Here is a 21,982-nt window from a genome sequence, read left to right on the forward strand (position 1 = left end):
TCAAACTGTGAGTGATTTTCCCCTGATCACACTATTCATTAGAATCATGTTACGGGCCTGAAGAGGTAAGAAATATTTGTGGTGCAAATATTTCTCCAATACAAAACATTTGCATTCCTAAAAAGCAAAACGAGTACAAGTATAATAATGATAACGTTCTTCTGCTATCAGCTGAGTATTGAATCAATCAATGTATTGAATCTTGAGATAGCCCGTGTCTGTGTGACATCCACTGTTGTTATTCTGGTGGGGGAGCGTCTCCTTCAGCCCCTGGATCCGCTGCTTCTTCGTTCATCATGGCCTTGTATTTACTCTTGAAAAATCCAGCCTGGGAGGAAAAAAGAAACAAGAAAAAAAAGAAAGTTATATAAAAAATTGCAAAATAAATGAAGGGGAAAAAAATCTTAAATATCTGTAAATAAAAATACAAAAATTATTTTTTTGCCCCAAATACCACATCTCAAAATGGCTTCATTGCCTTATAAAGCTGTATATTAACCTGACACAGTGCATGTTCAGTCTCTCACCTTGTACAAGGCGGCAGTGAGTAGCGCCAGTAGAGCCAACCCTCCGAGACATCCTCCAACAATCTCTTTGGTAAAGTCTGGTTCAGGATACACTTCTACTAATGCCTCAATCTGAGAGGTGAAACAACAGAATATAGGTCAAACTTTAACCTCTTTTCAAACACGAAGAAATAAAAAAAGGTCTAATCATTACCTTACGAACAGGAGGGTTGTTATTAGATGCAGGAGAAACAAAGATGTACTGATTTCTGTTGTACTCCAGACTGGCTGTGCTGGTCAAGAGGAATTTGGCAGATTGAAGTCTGATCTGTTTGAGGAAAAGGGATGTGATTTAATATTGTTAATGTCAGTAGAGAATAAATATTCATGTAGATACTTTAACACAGCCAGGAGCAGTTGTAATCTTTCAAATGCAGCATTTAAAATGCGTATAAAACATTCTTCAAAATTATACATCAGTTACCTGCTCTATCCATCTAGAACTAATGTTGGCAGAGATTTTGTGCTCTTTCCGCTCCAGTCTTTCCATGAACCTGCTGCACTTGAACACTGCGCACCAGGCTACAGAGCAGTCCTGTTGGTCATTCAAAGAAGGCAAAAAGATCATTAGTCCAGATCAAAGCTAGCTTTCTACAGTTGTTTATCTTATTCAAACTTTTCTTCTCACTTCCAGCTGAAAAATGTACCCTTTACCACTAATTTGTCTTATACATGTGTACATAGTGTACAGTATACAATATGTCTTTCTTATAATGTATTATAGTGTTATCTATCTAATATAATTTTGTTTGTTTGTTTTGTTTTGCAGCCTGTAAATGATATTTGTGAAAGTGAAATATGCAACAAGATCTCCAACCTAAACGACAGAAAAGGGCCATGCTACAAAATCACTGACCTAGGTTTAGGGCAAAGAAGTTCCTGGTGAGGCATTATAATAGACAGTTAAAAATAAAGAAAATGTAAGTAATTGCTGGAAGCGAAGTAGTTACGAGGGTGACAGGACTACCGTAAGTGACACAGTTACCTAAAAACATGAGGCACAGAAGTACCATAATGTTTAAATAACATCGTTGGGGACATGAACCCAGAGCTCAATGTTTGTTTGACCCATCTATCACTATCACTATCACATCTATATTTTGGGGAACATGGAAGATGAGTAAGAGCTGATAGGAGTGTTCATGCTTTTGTCTATGTCAGGGGTCACCAACTAAATTTGTCGGAGGGCCAGAATTTTACTGGACAGTCACGTTGTGGGCCGGACCCTCAAATAAAATGAAATAAAAAACAAATTTTGGCATAATATTATTATTTAATGTTTATTTATTGTTCATATTTTTTCATGTCATTACAAAACTGAAGGCATTTTTAGCCTTTATGAGTCAAGTTTTATTTGATTTGCAATCATTATTTGTGACCTGTTCTGTTCTGATACCATGCTATTATAAGTTCAAAACAAATACTGCATAACTGGAAAACTGATTCTTGTTAACGATATGAGAATACAGAATCCTGTCAGAAATTTTGCTCCTTTCAAAATAAAACAATACGCAGTTCGTGCAGCCTAAAACAACCTCACATCAACATTACGTCTTCGCACGAGATCAGCAATCAGTCAATCAATCAAGCATACAATAATTTATGACATAACACATTCTTTCTATGAGGATATATGGTCAGATCAACAGATCTTCCGCGTCGGAGAAGCAAAGTAAGCTGTTTGTTGTTGTTTACCTTATACACAGTTTATCACGGGATCTCGCGGTCTCCCATACGTTCAGGATTATCGCTTGTTCTCGTTACCTCGCGTGTATACGGCTGGCTCGCTACGCTGCCGTTACGCGCCCGGTGGGAACTGACTCCGGGCAGAGGACGGAGCAAACCCGCGGCGGAGCCGTTCCGCGCCCGGTGGAAATCCCCGGTAAGGTTGACGTGTGGGAGAGCGCACGCACGGACCGTATAGCCCCCAGAGCGATTTAGAGACTCTGGAGGTGACGTGTGGTTTTCGCTGTTGCTAACTGTGCACAGCAAATGATCATAAACAAAGCAGCATGGCTAATTATTATGCACAGTGTCTCCGCTGATCATAAACATAGTGATCGTGAATTAACGGTACGAGCTAACTGTGCACAGTGTCCGGTGCTTGTTGTAAACAAACAGATTGCTAAGTGAACACCTCCTGCAGCACAAACACACTGTACTGCTACAGAGCTAACTGTAGCTAACTGCCGCTAACTGCGGCTCTTCTTAACGAGCCGGCCTCCGGCACCGTACCTGAGGTCTTCAAGCCCTGATTTAAATAGTGCAGCGAGTTTGTCCTCATTAAATAGAGTCATATATGGTGGGCATAGACGGATTACCGCATGGGCAAAGTGGGCGTGTGCCCAGGGCCATAGAGCCAATAGTGGCCCTTTTTTTTGGTACAATTTAAAAATATATTGGAATGAATGTGGCTTTGAAAATGTAGTATGATAATAAAATCAATGAAATGCTTTAGAAATTATAAGATTAAATCAGTAATGTGTGATGACACAATACGCTGGTCACTGGGGTCAAAGTTGAAAAAAGTGCGTTTTTAAAATGGAGATGTGGGCGCTCAGTGGATCAGCTAAACGAAAACAGAGGAAAGAAAAAAGCTGAAACGGCTGAAACCACCAAACTGGTCAGAGAGTTGGACTGTGATTACTTTATCAAGGACTTTTCCTCGAAGAAGGCCAGTAAAGAGCCGGTGGTTTAGGTGAGTAGTTTCAAGGACTGTAGCCGGGCGGTCGGTCTGAACACATTAGCGCGATTTAGTGCATTTGTTTATTACCATTACAACATGACTCCTCCATGGCATGTGCTGTATTTGTGTGTGTAAGTGCGTCTGTGTGCGCCGGCCAGCGCGAGGGAGAGAGAGTACTAATGGGACACTCTGGATGCGCTGGTTGATAGTTTCGTTTTTAAAAAATAGGTGGTTACCTATATTTTAATTAATACTACAAGGGCTGGCTATTTGAGCTTTCTGTCTCTCCCATAATATATATATCATCCTGTACATGGCAGGTGCCAAACAAAACAGACCTAAACTGACAGTAATGTTGTGTGGTTGTGTGTTGCTCGGTGTTGTTACGTGCGTAATGGGAAGAGCGCCGTTGCACGCCCACATAATGCGTGTGTAGACAGGGGCTCGTGGTCATGATAATCCGTCTATGTGTATATCGTCCTGTACGTGGCAGGTGCCAAACAAAACAGACCTAAAATGACAGTTATTTTGTTTGGTTGTGTGTGCCGGTGTTGTTATGTGCGTAATGGGAAGAGCGCCTTTGTGCGCACACTGTTTGCGTGTGTAGGCAGGGGCCCGTGGCGAGTTTGTGTCCAGGGCCCGTGGTCATGATAATCCGTCTATGATGGTGGGGATTACTGATAGTTAAAAGTCTCAGTTGTCGTTGCTGTTTTTAGTTGCTTTAATAGTGCGGACCACATGATATTTTGTCCTTGATTGACAATTTTGAAATCCAATCATGGGCTGGATTGGACAGTTCGGCGGGCCGGATTCGGCCCGTGGGCCGCCAGTTGATCACTGGTCTATGTTCTAACTGACGTATCACAAACCAGTTAATTCAAACATATTGGACATCATCTTGGATAAAGTAGTTAGATGAAAGAAGGATAAAAAGCAGACAAAGATGTAACTGCACTCCAGTCAAATAAAAAAAGAAAATTGTTACATAGATGTAACTCCTGTTCTATGAGTATATGCGTAGCCCTTTCTGATTGGTGGTAGCAGTATACTTACCACTAACTTATTTTTCTGTATCTCAGCAACAAAATCAGTGACTTTAGGCTTTTTGTCTTCTCCGTCTCTTTGGCAATCCGGAATCTGAAACGGAGCCGATTCACGTCAGTTTAACAGAGAACCAGATGTGGTCGCTGTTGAACAGCAGCCAGGCTGTAGCTGCATGAAAGCTGCAATATTTGAGACATTTTTGAGGTTCCCACATTACCTCAAAACTGCTCGAATCGCTCCAGATGTCTTTGTCACCGAGCTTCATTGGCACCATTATCACCACAGTGAAATTTAGTGCTCTGTTGTCATTTGTAAGCTAACAGAAGGGTTGAATAGAAAAGAGTGGTAGTTAATAAACTGACGTAATGAGCATGAAAGTGAAGTCTGAAGAGTATATGATAAGATGTTTTACCACAACTGATTGTTGGACTGGTTTCTGCAAATCATTCTTTCCAAAAGTGAAATTGCTGTAGCTGAGGGTACTAAACAGACATAATAAACATTTGAGTAATATTATAGGTAATAAAATAGCTTCAAAGTATGATCACTTTTTCTTCACAAGAAAAAGTTCACAATTCACAATTTTCACAATTTCTTTTGTTTCATATTGAGCGACAAAAACCTTTCAATTGTAGCAAAAATGCTGTACTTGACATCAATCTCTTTCATTTTGTAGAGTTGGCTTGAGTTGGAGTGCTCCGGATTCCCACTGAAGGAGAAGTGAAATTACTTGTGAAAATGGAAATAGGAAAATTGCACATTTATAATGCAGGAGCCTGAGCAGTACCTGGTAGCATTTGCAGTGATTAACATGCTTTTGTCCAGTTGACTATTGGTTCTAATCCCATAGGAGACAATGAACAAAACCTAAAATGACATGGAGAGAGATTAGATCGTCTCTTTTGTCTGCAGCAGTGAGAAAAGATCATTTTGTCCTAACAAACAAACCTTTGCGTTGCTCTTGAATATAGGCTTGTCAACACTGCAATCTGTCCTTCCTCGCGATAAGCCGTCTTCACTGTCCAAGGAGTTGCACTCGATCCTTCCCTTTATAACAATTACATACACAAAAAGTAGTAAGTTATTTTAAGAAGTGTGACCTGAGAAAGCAGCTCAGCAGAGATGAAGTGAACTTGACCTGGAAGCCTTACCTGCAGGATGGTAAACTTCCTGTAGGAGAGTCCGGCTGGGTATGTGAGAATGACCTTGCTGTTGTAGGAGTCTTCCTCGCTGTTCTCCACTGAGACGGTGACATCCAACAGTTCATCAATGCCCACTTTGACCTCTGAGGAACTGACGGATTACAGGAAAAGAGAAAAGTGAAGGTCCACGGTTTTGAACATGTGATCACCAACTTCCTCAGCTCTGTCATACACTCGCATGGCTTCTCCTATCATAGCTATGCCGAGGACACCCAGCTAATCCTTTCATTTTCACAGTCTGAAACACAGACAGCAGCACTAGCTCAGGATGTCTGGCCAACATCTCCCAGTGAATGTCCTCACCAGGCTTGAATTTCGTCATTTTAGGGGCAAGGCCATTTGGCCTTCCTGTTCACACTTATTTTGAGGGCTCAAATGCCACATGACAGGGCATAAAGGCCGTTTGGTACCTTTCAGATTAATACCTTAACATTCTCATTCACCAAGAAACATTAATGCATTAAAATTAATTAAATATATTAGAAAGGACCTTTTTGGAAAATGACAAATGAACATGTTTTGAAAAGACGGCAAATGCATATATTTTGAAAAGATGGCAAAATGAATCTCCTGCCTGAGTTCATCTAAGAGTAAGGAAAGAGAAATGCCTCCTCCTGCCATAAAAAAGGAACCTGCTGAGGTGAAATTTACATCAGCTAAATGTCGACCCCTTGTCCCTGAGGTAGGGAAGACATTAGCGATATCCCAACTAGCTAGCTATCACTAGTTTTCATGACGCAAAAATGTAACGTTAACGAGTCGACTTTAAATAGGCAAATACAATGGTAATTACCTATCAATAGTACTTTCTATAAAAACGTAAATGTTAAGTTCTGTCAAATACTACCACATACTTCAGTCACAACATATCAAAACAGCTTGTCCCGCTAGCTTACCTGTGCTGCGCATCAACACATGGCTCATTTGAATATTCAAATTAGCCATGTGTTGATGCGCACACCTCTCGAAGGAGGGGGAGTGGGTCGGGTTAGCGTTGTGTTTATACTGGAACTTTGACAGGTGCGCAAAGGCCCTTTTTTCACAGGGCATCAAGGCCAGAGTGTGGGGCCGTCGTTGCCGTTGTGAAATTCCAACCCTGGTCCTCACACTACCTCAAACTCAACCTGGAAAAGACAGAGCTACTTTACCTCCCAGGGGAGGGCTCTCCCACCACTGATCTCCACATCACTGTTGAGAATACAGTGGTTGCCTCCACCAAGACTGCTAAAAACCTTGGTGGGACTCTCGACAACCAACTGTCCCTCGCTGGAAACATTACTGTAGCACCAGATCCTGCAGATTCTTGCTGCATAACATCAGGAGACTCCGCCCATTTCTCACTCAGAAGGCAGCTCAGGTCCTGGTCCAGGTCCTGGTTATCTCACACCTGCACTCCTGCAACTCCCTCATGGCAGGTCTGCCTGCCAAAGCCATCCGACCTCTCCAACTCATCCAGAATGCAGCTGCTCAGTTGGCCTTCAATCTTCCCAAATTTTCACAGATAACACCCCTCCTCCGCTCCCTCCACTGGTTACCAGTGGCTCCACGGATACCCTTCAAGATTCTAGCACTAGCGTACTCCGCTGCAAATGGTTCAGGCCCAGCTTACATCCAGGATCTTGTCAAACCCTACACTCCTGCCCGTCCTCTCCGCTCTGCATCAGCCCAACAGCTTGCGCCTCCTACCCTGTGTGGGTCAACTCACCTCAAAACCACCAGGCTGAGGACCTACCTCTTCCAATAATACCTCGGTTAAGTCATGGTCGCCTGATTTAAAAAAAAATTAAAAATCCTCTTCTTCTTTAGCGTATAGCATTCCTGTAGTGGTTACAGTTGGCTCTTAAAAGTTGTGTACTTACTCGATTCCTTTGGTCTAAGGCTAGTACCACCAGGTTGAATTAACTTATTTTAAGTCGCTTAGGTCAGCCGGGGCGTCAGCCAAATGACATGTAATGTAATCACACAGCAAAATGAGGCTTTACATTTTTAATTCACCTGGTAAAGTTGAAGTCCACTTTCAGGTTATCTACACATTTGTCGTCCATGCCACAGTTGATCTGGAACCCTAACTGTGAAAGAGAGAAATATGTAAACCATGTTTGTTCAGAACCAGTACAAATGACATAATACGATGATATTATGGTAAATACGGAGGCTGATGCTGCCAAAATAAATAAATGAAAAATAAATATCCTATTAAATGTACCACAAATAAACCTGTAATTAATTATTAATTAATTAATTATTTATTTAGCTTTGTATGATTTCTCCTATTTTGTATGATTTCCCCTATAAGGCATGACATGCTGCAAATCTCTCTATTTGGTAGCTGGCATGGAATGGTTAATTATGCATCAAAAGTGAAGCTGGAACTGCTATATTAGCAAGTTTTTAAAGATTACTTACAGGATGAAAAGTTGATGTCTGTGCCTGAAGTGCTAGACTCGGACGCAGATTTTGGTCAGAAGGCAAACCGTCAAAGGAGAATCTGAGTTCATTGGAAAGTGCATTGAGAGCATCATCCGTGCAAGCCTGCAAGAAAAGGGCACTGTTGCTGTGTTTTTCAAGTTGCAGAATGTACAACATTTAACATTGTGTATGTCTAACAACTCACATCAACATTGAAAATCACATTTCGGCACTTTTGTTGTGGTGCAAAGTCAAGATCAACTTCTCCGGAAATCTCTCGTTGTTGTTTCGTAGTCACGTAAGCTCGGTTGTTTGGCACTTTGCGGGTGGCGTCCAGCGTTAAATTATATGTAACCCTTGCTTGAACTTAAACATATTAGAGTATTATTAAGAGGTTACTCATGTTCACACACAAGTATTTCAATGGGTTTATAATAACAGTGCAAATCATATAGTTAAGCAGTGATTCACTAAAGCATGACTCATGATGATTTAATGCATAAAATAATGCAGGAGAAAATGCAGGATTTGTCTTGATTCCCTGTTGGTCACCATCAACAAATTATCTCTAAGACTTCATGTGACTAGTTCACATTCAACAGATCAACAATTAGCGTCATCTGTGTTGTGTCCAGGGGCAGACTGAACAACAGGAAATTCTGTCAAAGTCCAGAACGGCCGTCCAAACAGACCCTGTCTGTGGCCTTTGTGGTTCATCAGAAAAAAAATCTGATTAGTGCCAAAAGGATCATTTATTACATGTTGAGGAAAAAAACACAAAACTTGAAACAAAATAACAAAGAAGAGTGAGAGAAATGTCAAGTAAGAAGCGTAAGGAGAAAGGTGTCTGGGAAAAATCAAAAGAGAAGAGGGCCAAATCATTAGAGACGGAGGTATTAAAATGTAGAAAGCTTACTGAGCTGTTTAGTATTGAACCACCTTGTAAGATTGTGGAGGACGGCCAACAGGAGGAGGTTGAACCTACATTTATTAGGATTCTGCTGCTATGAACAAACAAAATTACTTTTGGGTTTTGGGGAGCGCATATTCTGTCAGTCTCCCACTCTCTCTTCCTCTTCCTCTATGGATATCTCGCCTAGCAGGATTGTGGTATAGTGTCTTGACACACTGGCAAGAGGTTATTTAAACCCGTAAACGCATATGGGTTGTTGGCTTAAATTTTTTTTAAAGTCACAGGCCTTTTTTTAGTTCCAGTCAGTCCCTGGTTGTGCTTGAACTTAAGCTTTGCAAAATGAAAGCCTGCAGGCAGAAGCCGAGCTGGCCTTCTTGCTGCTGGACTAGTAAGTATAAGCGGGCTTGCTATGTCTTGTGTTATTGCACTTGTTGTTCAGCTTAAGATGTCAACTGGTTTTTGATCATATAAATACACAGAAATTGATGTGTACAGCTTTAAAACAAAGACAGCAGTGTGGAAATGAATGATTAAAAAAACAAAAACAATTCCACATAATGTTTCTTTAAGTATATGCTTTGTACCCTCATGATAAAGCTTTACCCTTAAATACATTGACAGTGGAAAATAATGTACCGTTGTTCACTGAAGAGTGTCTGGTCATGATAAAGCAGATGTTAGCTTGGAATTCCAATGCTGATGAGCAGTCTGAGCTGGTAGGGATTTGGTTTGGGCTGAATGCCACTGTAGCTTCTACCATTACGATAGGCTTTGATCTGGAAATGGACAGAGCAGGAACATTTGGATACGTTTAGGCTTTGTGATCAGTAAACTAAATATAAACTGGTACATCCAGTGACATTCAGTGAAGAGTTCTGTCCTGAATTAGCAAAAAGACACTGAATTACTGTTGCAGGTTGGACTTACCGGAGTAAAACAACTGCACCCTTCGAACCCACCGCCAGGTCAGGCAGACTGTCCATACTTTGGTCAAAAGATGTCTGACTGATTGATATGCCAAAAAACTTCAGTCCTGGTCGGACTTCAGAGCCAGCAATTCTCTATGTCAATGGAAATATTTTAATTAATCAACTTGATTTAACTCGATTTGGATCTGTTGAATCTAAATTCGATCTTGCTCACCTGTGAATATGCTGAACTAATTCTTGCTCCTTCACCGAGGAATATGTAGATGCTGCCTTGCCCGTCATTTTCCAAAGGGGCTCCAACCGCCAAGTCTTTGAGACCATCCGTGTTAAGGTCGGGCAGCACAGCAAGAGAAGACCCAAACCTTGCTTTGTCATAGGCATCCCCTTTCAATATTAATGGAGAATCATCTAAGTGGCACTCGACATTCTGGTGAGAATACAAAAAGAAAAGGATGAGAGTCAGTGTTTGCATGGCCCTTAAAAAATACTGAATACATTAATTTAATGAAACCAGATAATAATGTAATTTACCAAACCAGTTAAGCTGCAAGCGTAAACTCTTCCCTCTCTATCAGAGTCCACGAACATTGGGGCAGATATGAGGATTATGTCAGTGTAGCTGTCACCATCCACGTCCATCGCACAAACAACAGCCCCAAAATATTCACCGCTCTGAGACTGTTGAGCAACAAGTGATCAGTAAAAAAACAGGACATTTTTAATTTTAAATATGCTTCACGTTGACGTTAAGGACCTTCCTAATCGCAAGCACGCACCTGCCATGGATCGGGATCGATCGTTTTCCGATGCTGGTGTTGGGAAACTACCATCACAGCTCCTCTGTGTTTATATCTTGGAGCACCAACAATTGTCAACATGCCTTGCCTCGTATTCGCAACTGCCATGGAGTATCCTAGAATAAAAGCAGTCAGTTAAAAGTCTAGCCAGCTGCTCTATTTATGCAGATTCATGTTAGTTATTAACATCGCCTCTGCAGAAAAAAAAACACATTACATATTACATATTTTAGAATTTTAAAAATCCTCCAAAAAAATGACCCCTCAGATTAATAAGACCTATTAAGAAGATCTATTATGCCTTTTTCCTTTGTGTCATATACAATGTAATGTCATAATATTGGATGTTCATATCACACGTGGCTAAAGTTTGTTCTGCATAACTTTAAGCCTTTATATAATGTAACCGGGTGAATTTTATTACAATTTACTGCCAAGTTGTTGTTATTTATTTATGCTGTGAAGTCGGGCATTTTCACATGGGGGATCCTCCCAAACAATGGGGATTGATTCACTTTTGGAGCCAGCCTCAGGTGGGCATGTGAGGAATCTAATTTTTGGTACTTGGACATTTTACAGAAATGTGTATATGGTCATGCTCCACGTACATTACCACAGTGTTTGCATTACATACACTGCTACTTGGAGCTCAATGCTAACATCAGGCAGGGAAACCTGTTAACTTGTTTGCCGATTCTTCTAGTTTTTGATCACATGTTAGAATATCCAGAAGCAATTGTGAAAATGTTCCAGAAATGCATGCTGACCAATCAGAGCAGACTGGGCTTTTTCAGGAGGGGTCTTAAAGAGACAGGCGCTACAACGGAGCATTTGAGGGTGAATAGTATATGAAGTATAGTCTATAACAGTGTATGAGAAAATATACAACAATAATACAACCATGAACTTGAATATTAGCACAATAGCTTTAAACAAGAAAATATTTAAAATTTCTTCACAATATTTCAGTCTTGACACTGTGAAGAGACTTCATATTCATCTTCCCTTAAGACATTTGTAAAAACATTATGGTTTCTATACTCACTTTGCCTGGCTTTATCATGTAACATAAAACAAAATAAAATATTTCTATATTATCACAAATCATGAGTAAAATTCAGAGTGAGTAATGGAGCAGTGCAAAGACATGATGCACGTTTTACATTTGTTTTTGACGTTCTTACCCGCGTAACTGTCAGACTCTATGTCAGGCTCATAGGAGCCCGTCTTCTGCGCATTTGGCCTCATTTGGTATTGCAGGTAGCCTCCCTTCCACACATTAGCACCAACAATACCCATCTGAATTCCCTTCAATTTAAACAGAAGTCTTTTAAACAGATGTCTGATACACATTTCCACAAAATTAGTTTATCAACATTTAAAAGTGTTTATTCTGTATATCTACTTTCCACAAACAAAGACGTGTTTATATGTATGTCTGCATTATCTAGTGAATGTCGGTTGTGTTTTTTTGTTTTTTACCCCTGGCACATATACTGCACTGAATCCCTCTTGAGCCATTTCCATTTTCAGTGACTCTCCACTTGTTTGTGATCCTGTAACAGTAACAAAAATAAGAAAATTATCTAAATAATGCAATGGCTGCATTTCAGTTAATGCTTTCATAGAGCTGAATTATAAAGGAACAGTTCATGTTTAGCCTGAAATTGTGTGCAGGTAGAACTTTATACAAAAACATTTTTTTATAAACAATAGACAACTATACCTTCAATAGAGAAGATTTTGGCCTGCAAAGTCTCCCTTATTTTTTCAAGAGCCTCAAAGTTCTCCACCCGAAACACTTGGTTAGCTTTGGGATCAGATGCAATCGTGTCCAGTTCATATTTTGCATACAGATTATTAAACGCGGACCCCACCTAGGATAATAAACACATGAATTTGAGGTGTTGTCCTGCACAACAGAGTTATTAGCTGCTTCAAGTCACAGGGAACTTACTCCGATAGCGAATCGAACAATCTTTTCCCTCTCAGCTAAGTTTGCTGCAGAGCTCAATTCATTCCGGTCATGAGATTGTCCATCGGTAATGACTATCAAGACCTTCTTCACATTTGACCTGGAACCTCTTGATGATGTGAAAACATTTTGCCTGTCAAAAGAAAGATGCAATGGAATGCACAGGAGTTTCATATGATACCAGCATCTTATCTGAGCCCACGAAAGCCTCTTATAGACAGTGATATCAACTGGGATTACAGGCACATCTGCAGATCATTGGGTTAATCTAACTATTGGAGCTAAACTAGGGACTTTTTATTTTCCCTTGAGAGTGCGTTATGCTTTTACTGCAGCATCACTCTGGTAAAATAAAGTAGGAGTGTAAGTAAAATGTCCAGGTAAAGTAAAGTCAGAGATTTGTAAGAAAACCTATTTAACAAGGCATACAAAAGCCACATGTGAATCTTGGGTGTATTTGTGGACTTTAAGTGATGTGGACTAAAATGCAACACCATTCTCATTCAAATCACCAAATAGCATTCTCCTCCATTTTGGGCATCTGGCAAAGAACAGAGAGATGTCTCTCTCCCAGGATGCCCTGCGTTTATGACACCTACAGACCACCTCATTGGTCAAGGGACTTTTTACACCGCAGGTGGTCCACTGTAAAGACCAGATCTCCACCAGATCTTTCTCTTACTTTAAATTGGCTTTTAACAAACACCCAGTTTGTAAAAGCTTGCACCAGCAAATGGCCATTGTTCTACAAGGCAGGAAAGCCACTCCTCACACCACACCATCCTTTTGATGTATGACTCTTTGTCTCACAGACATGCGGTTCGGCCATGCAGCTTCACACACACACACACACACACACACACACTCACACGCACACACACACACACACACACACACACACACGCACACACTTTTTCTCTTTAGCACCTCTATACTGTTGATAATCATAGATTAGACTTTGTAGCTCTCTATATTCCATAGATTGTGTGCTTTTGTTTGCTTTGCTTGTTTATTAAGAATTAATACCTTTTTGGAATATACATGCTGTCCATTTAATGATGTACAATACGAATGATATGCCAACATCTTCGATGAAAAGAATTCCAAATTCCTTCAAACACTACTAAATATAAATATGGTCATTTGTTTATAATTATTAAGTTAATTATTAATCAGCGTTCCAAATTGACAGTTTAGTAACTTTATGAGACTGATTTAGATGAATTGACCTACTTTTCTCTGTTTAACAGAGTGGTGTCCCAATCGAGACTTGACTTAGAGTAAATCAAGTCATGTCATATATTATAATTAAAAATTATTTATGATAATTATTAATAATTCTGATAGCCAATTAACCACACCTTTGAACAGTAGGAACCACACAAGTGTTGCTCAGGTTCATCCTTACATATTTAAAATGTTTCTGAGAGGAATAGCATGATAATGCCCTTTTTTACATTTTTGATGCTCCAGCGTGAGGCATCCTATAACTGTCAGAGATAAAATCCCTACATTAACAGTGCCCCTTGCAAGATAATTTATTATAATAGAGGCATCCTAAAATCCCAACATGACAGAATTTTGTAAAAAGACCATTAAACTGTTTTACTGTCCATTTCAGTGGTAGAGGATTTTTTGGCGTGTCTAAAATCATTTGATGACACACTTGAGCTTCCTTATCATAACTCCGCCGCTAAACACTATACAATATCTTTACCAACAGTTGCTAACATGGATACAACTTATGATGTTTGCTGAAGCTAACGCTACTTTGTGTCAGCAGTCAAAGCAACAGAATATTACAATGTCTGAAGTTATATCCTACATGTGCGCAAATTCTATAGCATTTTATGAACCTAAAAATAAACTGCTATTGTCTACAAGTGGTCGTGAGGATCTCTGTGTGGAAGACAAAAGGTCTGTATTGGCTGATGCCAACAGTGGCTCACAGGACTCTGACACGCAAGCAGATCTCTGCACTGCAGAACACCCAAACAGAAACACAAGAGTCAGAGAGCCAGTGTGACAGCAGCAGAGAGTCAGCAGAGAAGTTGGATATAAGATGTCAGGTTTGCCCCCAGCTGTGCAGAGCAGAGAATACTGCTCTTTTTTTCACTATTTCGAAACAAAATGTTTACACATTTTTTTCTCTGATCCAAAATGTTTAATAACACATTTGTTTGTGCTGTGGAAAACTCAGATCACCTATATATGTTTTCCTTTACTCACACTTTAAATGTAATAAAATGTATGCTATGGATTGCTGAGCAGTGGTTTTTCAGCTGGTTCCTATTTTATACTGCAGAAAGAACAAGGCGTCTATGATCTCAAATGAAATTTCAGCAAAGGGAAGCTAAAACAAACTAAAAAGTTTTCCACACATAGCTACTTCACAATGAATTATCTTAGGACTAAAAGCTGAAAAAAAGTTTTAAAAGTTTCCATGTGTAAAACTTAAACAGGAGGGCAACATGATGACAACACTTACACCACATATCTGATGGCTCTGGCTGTGTATGTTCCGCCCCAGAGTTGCCAAATGTTATCAACTGCAGTCTCCCAAGATCCAGAGGGAAAATTATCAAAGTAATAATGGACAGTGGGATTGTTGGAGTACTGGGCAATAGCAAACTGCAAAAATAGGAGTAAGAAAAATGAAGTCAAATTCAGTCCCTTAACATTCACTTTTACACAGTCTGTGCTATACAGTCAAACTGACTCAAATAGAGGAATTCTTAGTTGACCATTGCTCATATGATTTATTTGACCAGTGGAATGTTTATTTAATCTTCAGATTTATGAAACTGAGTTAATACACAAATAATCATGCAAAATCATCACTTTAAATCTTGTGTTGACCAGATATGTGCTCATAAGTATCTTAGAAATAAGTAATGCAGCATGAGTTATTGACTAAAGATCAAAATGATAGTCGACTAATGGTTAAAACAGCATTACCTTTGTATCTACTGGCAGGAGTGAGCGGATCAGATTTTTCATAAAGGTCTTCATTGTTAGAAAATCCTGTCCGGATACGCTACCGGAACCATCCAACAGAAATGCAATGTCTGCTGATTGGCACTCTGTCAAAGAGATGTCAAGTAACTTATAATTCAGTTATTTTCACACAATACACATCACATAAAGGCAGCAAAAACAATGCAAATTCTGGACTTTTCAATACTTTGACAATAAGTCAAACTACATAACTACATAAACCTGAACCTAACCTGAACCCAAAGCCTTTGCCTTAGAGTTCCTTAGAGTCCTGCAAAGCTGTAACCACTCTAGTTTTCTAAATATTAACTAAACATTTCTGCATCTTTGAAATCTTTAAGAGTACGATAGTGGCCAAATATTTATATGTGAGGTTCATTAGAATCGGTGATGCAGAAAACTGGCTTTTTGCTCAGCCTCCATCATTCTGCTAGAAGGAGACAATGAAGACATCTAAAGGAGAACGTTCTGAGATGTACATTTATAGCACATTTGTGAAAGTTTTATAGATTCTGTCAGCAGACAAAGAGACAGCCTTCCTTCCTGTGAATGTATCACCTCCATGTTTGCAGCCATACATACACTCATTTCACATGCGGTTGTTAGTTTTGTTTCTTTCTGTAGACAAGAAACATGGACTGACTGGTTTATAAAAAAGGAAGTTGTAAATGGTGATATCTCTATTCTTAATGTCCATGTCTGTGTTGTCAGAGCATGCTTTATTGAGTTAAGTTACGACAATATGCACGCTATGTTAGTTGTGTTGAATGATTATGTTTATTATTCCATATTTACCTTTTGCAGAAGAAGGGACAGGACCTGTAACTCTGTCAAAACGTTCTATCTCCATGCACATACCACTGTACATGGTGATACTTTTGCAGTCCTTTGGGATGGTTGGGCCACATGCCTGTAAAGAGTTAAGTCCTGGTCAATAGTCCTGGGCAATCTTTTCTGATATTTTTTTTTACATTAAATGTTATATATATATGAATATTTGCAGTTTATCAGCTCACCACTGTGTTAAGTGTAGTAGGATCACTTGCCATCGTCATACCAAGAGACATGTTCACTGCATTCTCTGGCACTGCATTAAAAACATTCATCAGTTGTTAAAAACACAGTTTTCAGAAGTAGGCCAGAAGGTGCCAAATTAAAAAAATAAATAAACGACCTGAAAAATAAAATAATGTGCTCTTAAAAGTACAAAAAATAAATGTAGGTATTAAGAATTGGTTTATTTACCTTATTTATTTATTTATTTATTTACCTTTTCATACATTTTTCTATTTATTTACGTTTCTATTTTATTTTTATTAAGACGTCAATCTACTAATAGTTTAGAAAGGAAAGAACTGCATGAAATAATGTATAAAACAAAATTACAGTAAAAAAATGAATGAGGAGATAAATGGTGCGAGGGATGCAAAGATGAAATCATTCAGAAATAGATTAATGAATGAATAAACTGTAAAATCAATAAATACATTTGAAATAAATTTAAAAGAAAAAAATATTAAATCATTTAAAAAATAAATAGGACATTTATTAAAAGGGGGATTAATATAAAGGTAAATAAATTAAAGAGCGAATTAAAAGAAAAAATATCAATTTATGACACATGTTACCAATTAATGAATGCCAACATTTAAAAAAACAAACATAGGCTATATTTGCTACATTATTAATTTATTTATAATTTAATGTATTTACTAATTTACTTAATTTTGGCTGTGCACATCCTCCATAATCCTCCGACAGTTTGCGATAGCAGCAAAACAACAGTCTGAGTACTTAATCTTCCTTATGTTAACTGTTAACTATTAACTATTGACCGTTCGTAAAACTCCTCCCCTGAACATTCCTTGTCCAATCATACCTTAGCAACCATAACTAAGAGAAGACGGTCCGTCAAGCTTCAAGCTCTGAGCTACATGGTGAAACAGTGTGCATACGTGATTTGTAAATCTGACACCAGGTAGGCTACCCGAAGTTTTTCAGGAGGAGTGTTTTTTCCCCTTTTCCAAAACTCAATAAACAAGAGAAGTGATGCTGGCTGTGGATTAAACAGTGTGACAGAGCCCACTTCCAATTTAATATTTGGAAGATCAAAAGACCCACTTATGTCTGCTCCAAGGTAAGCTGCTGGCTAGAACATGAACTAACAAACGATTGTTGAGCTGTTAGATGAGATAACCCAAACCGGTTTTAACAGTTACATTCCTGTCAACAGGTATTCTTATCACTACTAGTGCAGAACTAGTCCAGCAAACTTATACTAATGACACAGTGTGTAAAATGAACACGCTAACCTAGCTAGCAATGTTGCTAGGAGGTAAACATACTACAGGGCTGTACAGTGCTAATAGCTAGCGTCACTGAACCCGACATCGGGTTTACTGGAGACGAAAAAAAAGTTTCTGTTTAAGCTAAATTAATATCACCGTTATCAACACACCCAATCCGCACACCGATCTTTATTTATTCAGTCCTTCACAATAAGTCACAGTACAATAAAAATACACATGTAGCCTATAGCACATGCTACATCAGTCTGTGCTATGGATGATTTACCATCTTGGTACCAGTGTCATCTTATTTTCATGTTTTCTAGAGTTCTATAAGCAAAAAAAGTTACTGTACAGCCCTGTAATGTATATATCAAGTTTGAACATAACGTCCCAACAGGCCACTATGAACCTATTTTATTTTAATCTTTGTAGCACACTTGTAGCACAAACACTTGCTAAAACCGCACCTGTCCACCCCATGGCAGCTGGCGGTCCTGTAAGCTTGTTGGACATAGCAACAGTGACTAAGGGGCGGAGCTTCTGCGAATGGTCAGTTGGCAGCATGCCTCAGTATTTTATACAGTCTATGGTCAGTTCACAGTGTGTTCTCTCCAAAACTCTTTTTCTATACCAGATTAACTACCTTATGACTATATATACTTTTGTAACTGCAGCATTAAAATTCCACCACAGCAAGTTATTCTTTTTTTTAATCATAAAATATGCAACAATAAAAGGAAGTTCATCTGTTGGCAGAATACATTTTGAGGAAGTTATGTCAGTATCTTTCCTACAGTTACCCTGAAACTATCCACATCTTGAACCATTCTGTTGAAAAACTTCTCTTCAGAATTAACCCCCTAATGCTTGTACTTCTTCAATAATTAAAAGTAATCAAATCCCTTGGTTTTAAAATAAGTAGAATAATAATAAATAATACATAAGTTCAGTGTAATCATTTTTAATGAGTGTTTGAAAAGGAGAGGTTGCTTACCTGGAACTGAAACTTCTCTGCAGCCTCCGTTGGTAGAGCATCTAAATATTTGCCCCTTTCTTCCTTGTGAATGCTGTGCAAGAGGAGCACTAACCAGCAGGCTGAGGAAACACAACCAGACAAACATGTGAAAGAGCAGTGTAGCTAAATGAATCCCACTTCATGTCACACGCGCACACACACACACACACACACACACACACACACACACACACACACACACACACACACACAGGACACATTAGTCTATGAGCCAACATCCATGCTTTGACTTACTCGTCTGATCCTCTCTGCACCACCTGGTATCCAAAACCTTCAGCAGGGTTAGTCAGGGTTTTCCAAGCCACGGGATCGATATTAAAACAAAGTGCAGCTGTTAACACTGATGAGAGAAGAAGGAACAACTTTATTTAAAGCCACATATGTTGGATATGCAATCACTTTGCCATGAAATGGATCAATACAATGTAATTCGCAAAGAATTTTCCAATTATTGTATTCTGTTTTGATTATTTTTCCCAACGTTTTTGGACTGTATTTGCTGCATTTAGTGCATTTATAGAGTGTGGGAGTGTGAACTGTTGTCTGCCACGGTGTCTTTTCTGATAAAACCACTAGGGAGTGCTAACGTCAAGTTTTGTTTTAATTCTGCACAATGAAGGGTCTTCATTTTATAAACATATAATCCTTAAATAATGGCCTAAGTCTTTTTTTTTTTTTTTTTTTTTACAAAAAATATGTTTTTGCCCAAATCATCTCCTCATGTTGCTGACCACCTCTCACTGGGAAAAAAAGAAAAAAAAAGACTTAGGCTGATATTTCAAGACAACATTTTTTCCATCCTTTGAGAACAGAAACAAGACTCTTTTAATTCTAAAATAATGAATACTATTACTGTTGGCATCACATAGGAAGTCTTCCTTCTTCATTTACCTTTACGCGGGATGTCCTGACATCAAGTTATTTTTGTCGTACAAAAATGCCTTCCTGTTTTTTGGCCATAACTTGAGGCTTCCTAAAAATGGTCAATGTGATACACACACCTTGACTATCTGACAAAATATTTCTGCATTGTTACCAGACATACTGTGAATAGATTAAAGGTTAAAAGGTCCTCAAGTCTTACTTAGTCACTGCAGGATATCTGGCTTCATAGAGACAGTCACAGAAATTAGTTATTTCCTGATATCCATTTCTGTTGTGTTGTAGTCTTGATCGTCATCCACTAAATAGATATTAATCAAGTGGTTGCAGGAAGTCTGTCACTTCCGTCACCACCCGCTCAGGGTGTAAAATGTTGGTCCAGATAGTTGTGTGTCACCACTATCAAATATATATATATGAGCCAAGTGATGTTACCCTACACAGACTAAGAGGATAAATATAGAGAATGTATATATTTATTGTAATTTCTAATCTTTCCACACAATTAGTAAGTAGCTATTTATAAAACTTTTTTTTTCACTCAAAGCTCTTAAACCATGAGACAGAGAAGCAATATTTTATTCATCTTGGATTTTATAGCTCAAGACAAATCTATTTGTATAGGTTAAGCCCAAAGCTGCAACTTCTACTAGTAAAAAATGTAACCAGCTCGGAAGTGTCCCCTTAAGGCTTGTTCCAGAAACAAGTTTATTCCCATAGACCCCCATGTTAATATGCCCAACTTTATAGCAGAAATAAATATTTACAGCCTGTTACAAACAACAGTTTTTGGTCTTTATAGTTAATGTTCCCCTTCAAAACAACTGTACAGGGGTGATTTTTTTTTTAGATTTAATATAACTACACTTTGCACTATACACAACTAGACTAGTTTAAATTATCTAAAGACTTAAAGTTAATCATGATTGGGGATGTGGCTGCTTTGAGTGACAGGCAGGTCGATAACATGATCTCTAATTAGACTGTGTGATCTATTTGTTACAAAATGTTAACATTTTTGCAAACACACTCATTATTTCAATTATCAGTGGTGTTCTAACATCACAAGTTCAAATGATCATTTTTTTGTACAATAATTGTAGTCAAACTGTAATTGTGCAAAGCACTAATGTTCCAAACTAACCAAATAATTGTCTATATTGAAGTGAAAAAAATAGAGGAAGGAGCTGACTCAGCTACTCACGACATAAAAAAGGCTCAAAGAGGATGAAATACAAATATAGAATTGATCATCGTAACTGTTTTGATACATATTTTTATTGCATATTAATCTTTTATCTATGGTGGCTTTAAAATAACACAAATAATAATTCATAATAAGTTACACTATAAGCATGCTACAGGAAGACAACTTAGTAATAAAATGTCATAAATAAAATAAGAGGAGCCTAGTTTCACTACTGGCAAAGAAATATGTTTAAAAAGAGACAAAATCAAAAGATTAAAAACTTGTCTTACCTGACAAGAATATTGCTGTAGCAATTATCCGGTCCATTGTGATGCTCCCATGGAAAATACTACAAGCCTGATGTAATCTCTGAGCTCATAGACATTTATTTGTGCTTTCAGATGACCTAGTGACTTTTTCTACTACAAAAACTGTCAAGGAGGGGGATGTCGAAAGCAAAATGCAGAATTCATAAGGTGTCTGCTCGGAGCTAAGGCAGCCAGTTAGAGGAACCCTTGTGTAGGAGGTGTTTCAAAATGTTCTGTTTTATATGAGCATACTGCATGTAGTCACATGACACACATAGGCACACATAGGTATTATTTATTTTTAGATCTGATCACTCACGCAAAGACTAAGACATGAGTCCAAACACTTCTTATTCAACATGTTATATTTAAGATCAGAGTGATGTAGTGGATACTGACAATAATTTAGATACAAGGTAAATTAATAATGATTAAGATAATGCCACTAGCTACAGCTCGTGTGGTGCTCCTAGCTGGAAAAAAGGAACCTCATGTTCTGTGTTTTTCTTCAGACAAAAGAAGTGTGAAAAAGTGTTTTCATCAAACCTTGAACATGTTTTCATCACTTTATATGTAACAGAGCAGCAAGGAGACCACTCAGGCATTCAGCTAGAACACTGTATGAATTAATATACACAGCGCTGCTTTCCTTGAGATATTAACATACTTCCTTTTTACAAACAGTGCCGTTGTTATCTCGTGTCTCCTTCAGAGACCTGTTGAAAAAGGGAAGAAGTTTCATGTCATTTCACAAACTA

General features: G+C 38.5%; 1 protein-coding gene across 1 annotated transcript; it reads right to left on the bottom strand.

Moving 5' to 3' along the window:
* Positions 1 to 147: 147 nt before the first annotated feature.
* Positions 148 to 21,257, bottom strand: LOC131959967 (integrin alpha-X-like). The gene is made up of 30 exons (XM_059325178.1): positions 21,207 to 21,257; positions 19,080 to 19,185; positions 18,804 to 18,904; positions 16,535 to 16,605; positions 16,314 to 16,428; positions 15,480 to 15,604; positions 15,010 to 15,152; positions 12,504 to 12,654; positions 12,273 to 12,423; positions 12,029 to 12,102; positions 11,731 to 11,854; positions 10,526 to 10,662; positions 10,281 to 10,427; positions 9,964 to 10,176; positions 9,748 to 9,881; positions 9,457 to 9,596; positions 8,113 to 8,273; positions 7,905 to 8,030; positions 7,494 to 7,567; positions 5,448 to 5,589; positions 5,245 to 5,343; positions 5,084 to 5,163; positions 4,919 to 5,005; positions 4,709 to 4,778; positions 4,514 to 4,612; positions 4,306 to 4,389; positions 991 to 1,101; positions 721 to 834; positions 528 to 638; positions 148 to 328 (listed from the first exon to the last, which is right to left on the bottom strand). Exons 1-30 carry the CDS (start codon positions 21,241 to 21,243, stop codon positions 239 to 241), a joined length of 3,417 nt encoding a protein of 1,138 aa, XP_059181161.1. The 5' UTR covers positions 21,244 to 21,257; the 3' UTR covers positions 148 to 238.
* Positions 21,258 to 21,982: the final 725 nt, after the last annotated feature.

Source organism: Centropristis striata, chromosome 21 (assembly GCF_030273125.1).
Source record: "Centropristis striata isolate RG_2023a ecotype Rhode Island chromosome 21, C.striata_1.0, whole genome shotgun sequence".
In the NCBI taxonomy this organism is placed as follows: domain Eukaryota; kingdom Metazoa; phylum Chordata; class Actinopteri; order Perciformes; family Serranidae; genus Centropristis; species Centropristis striata.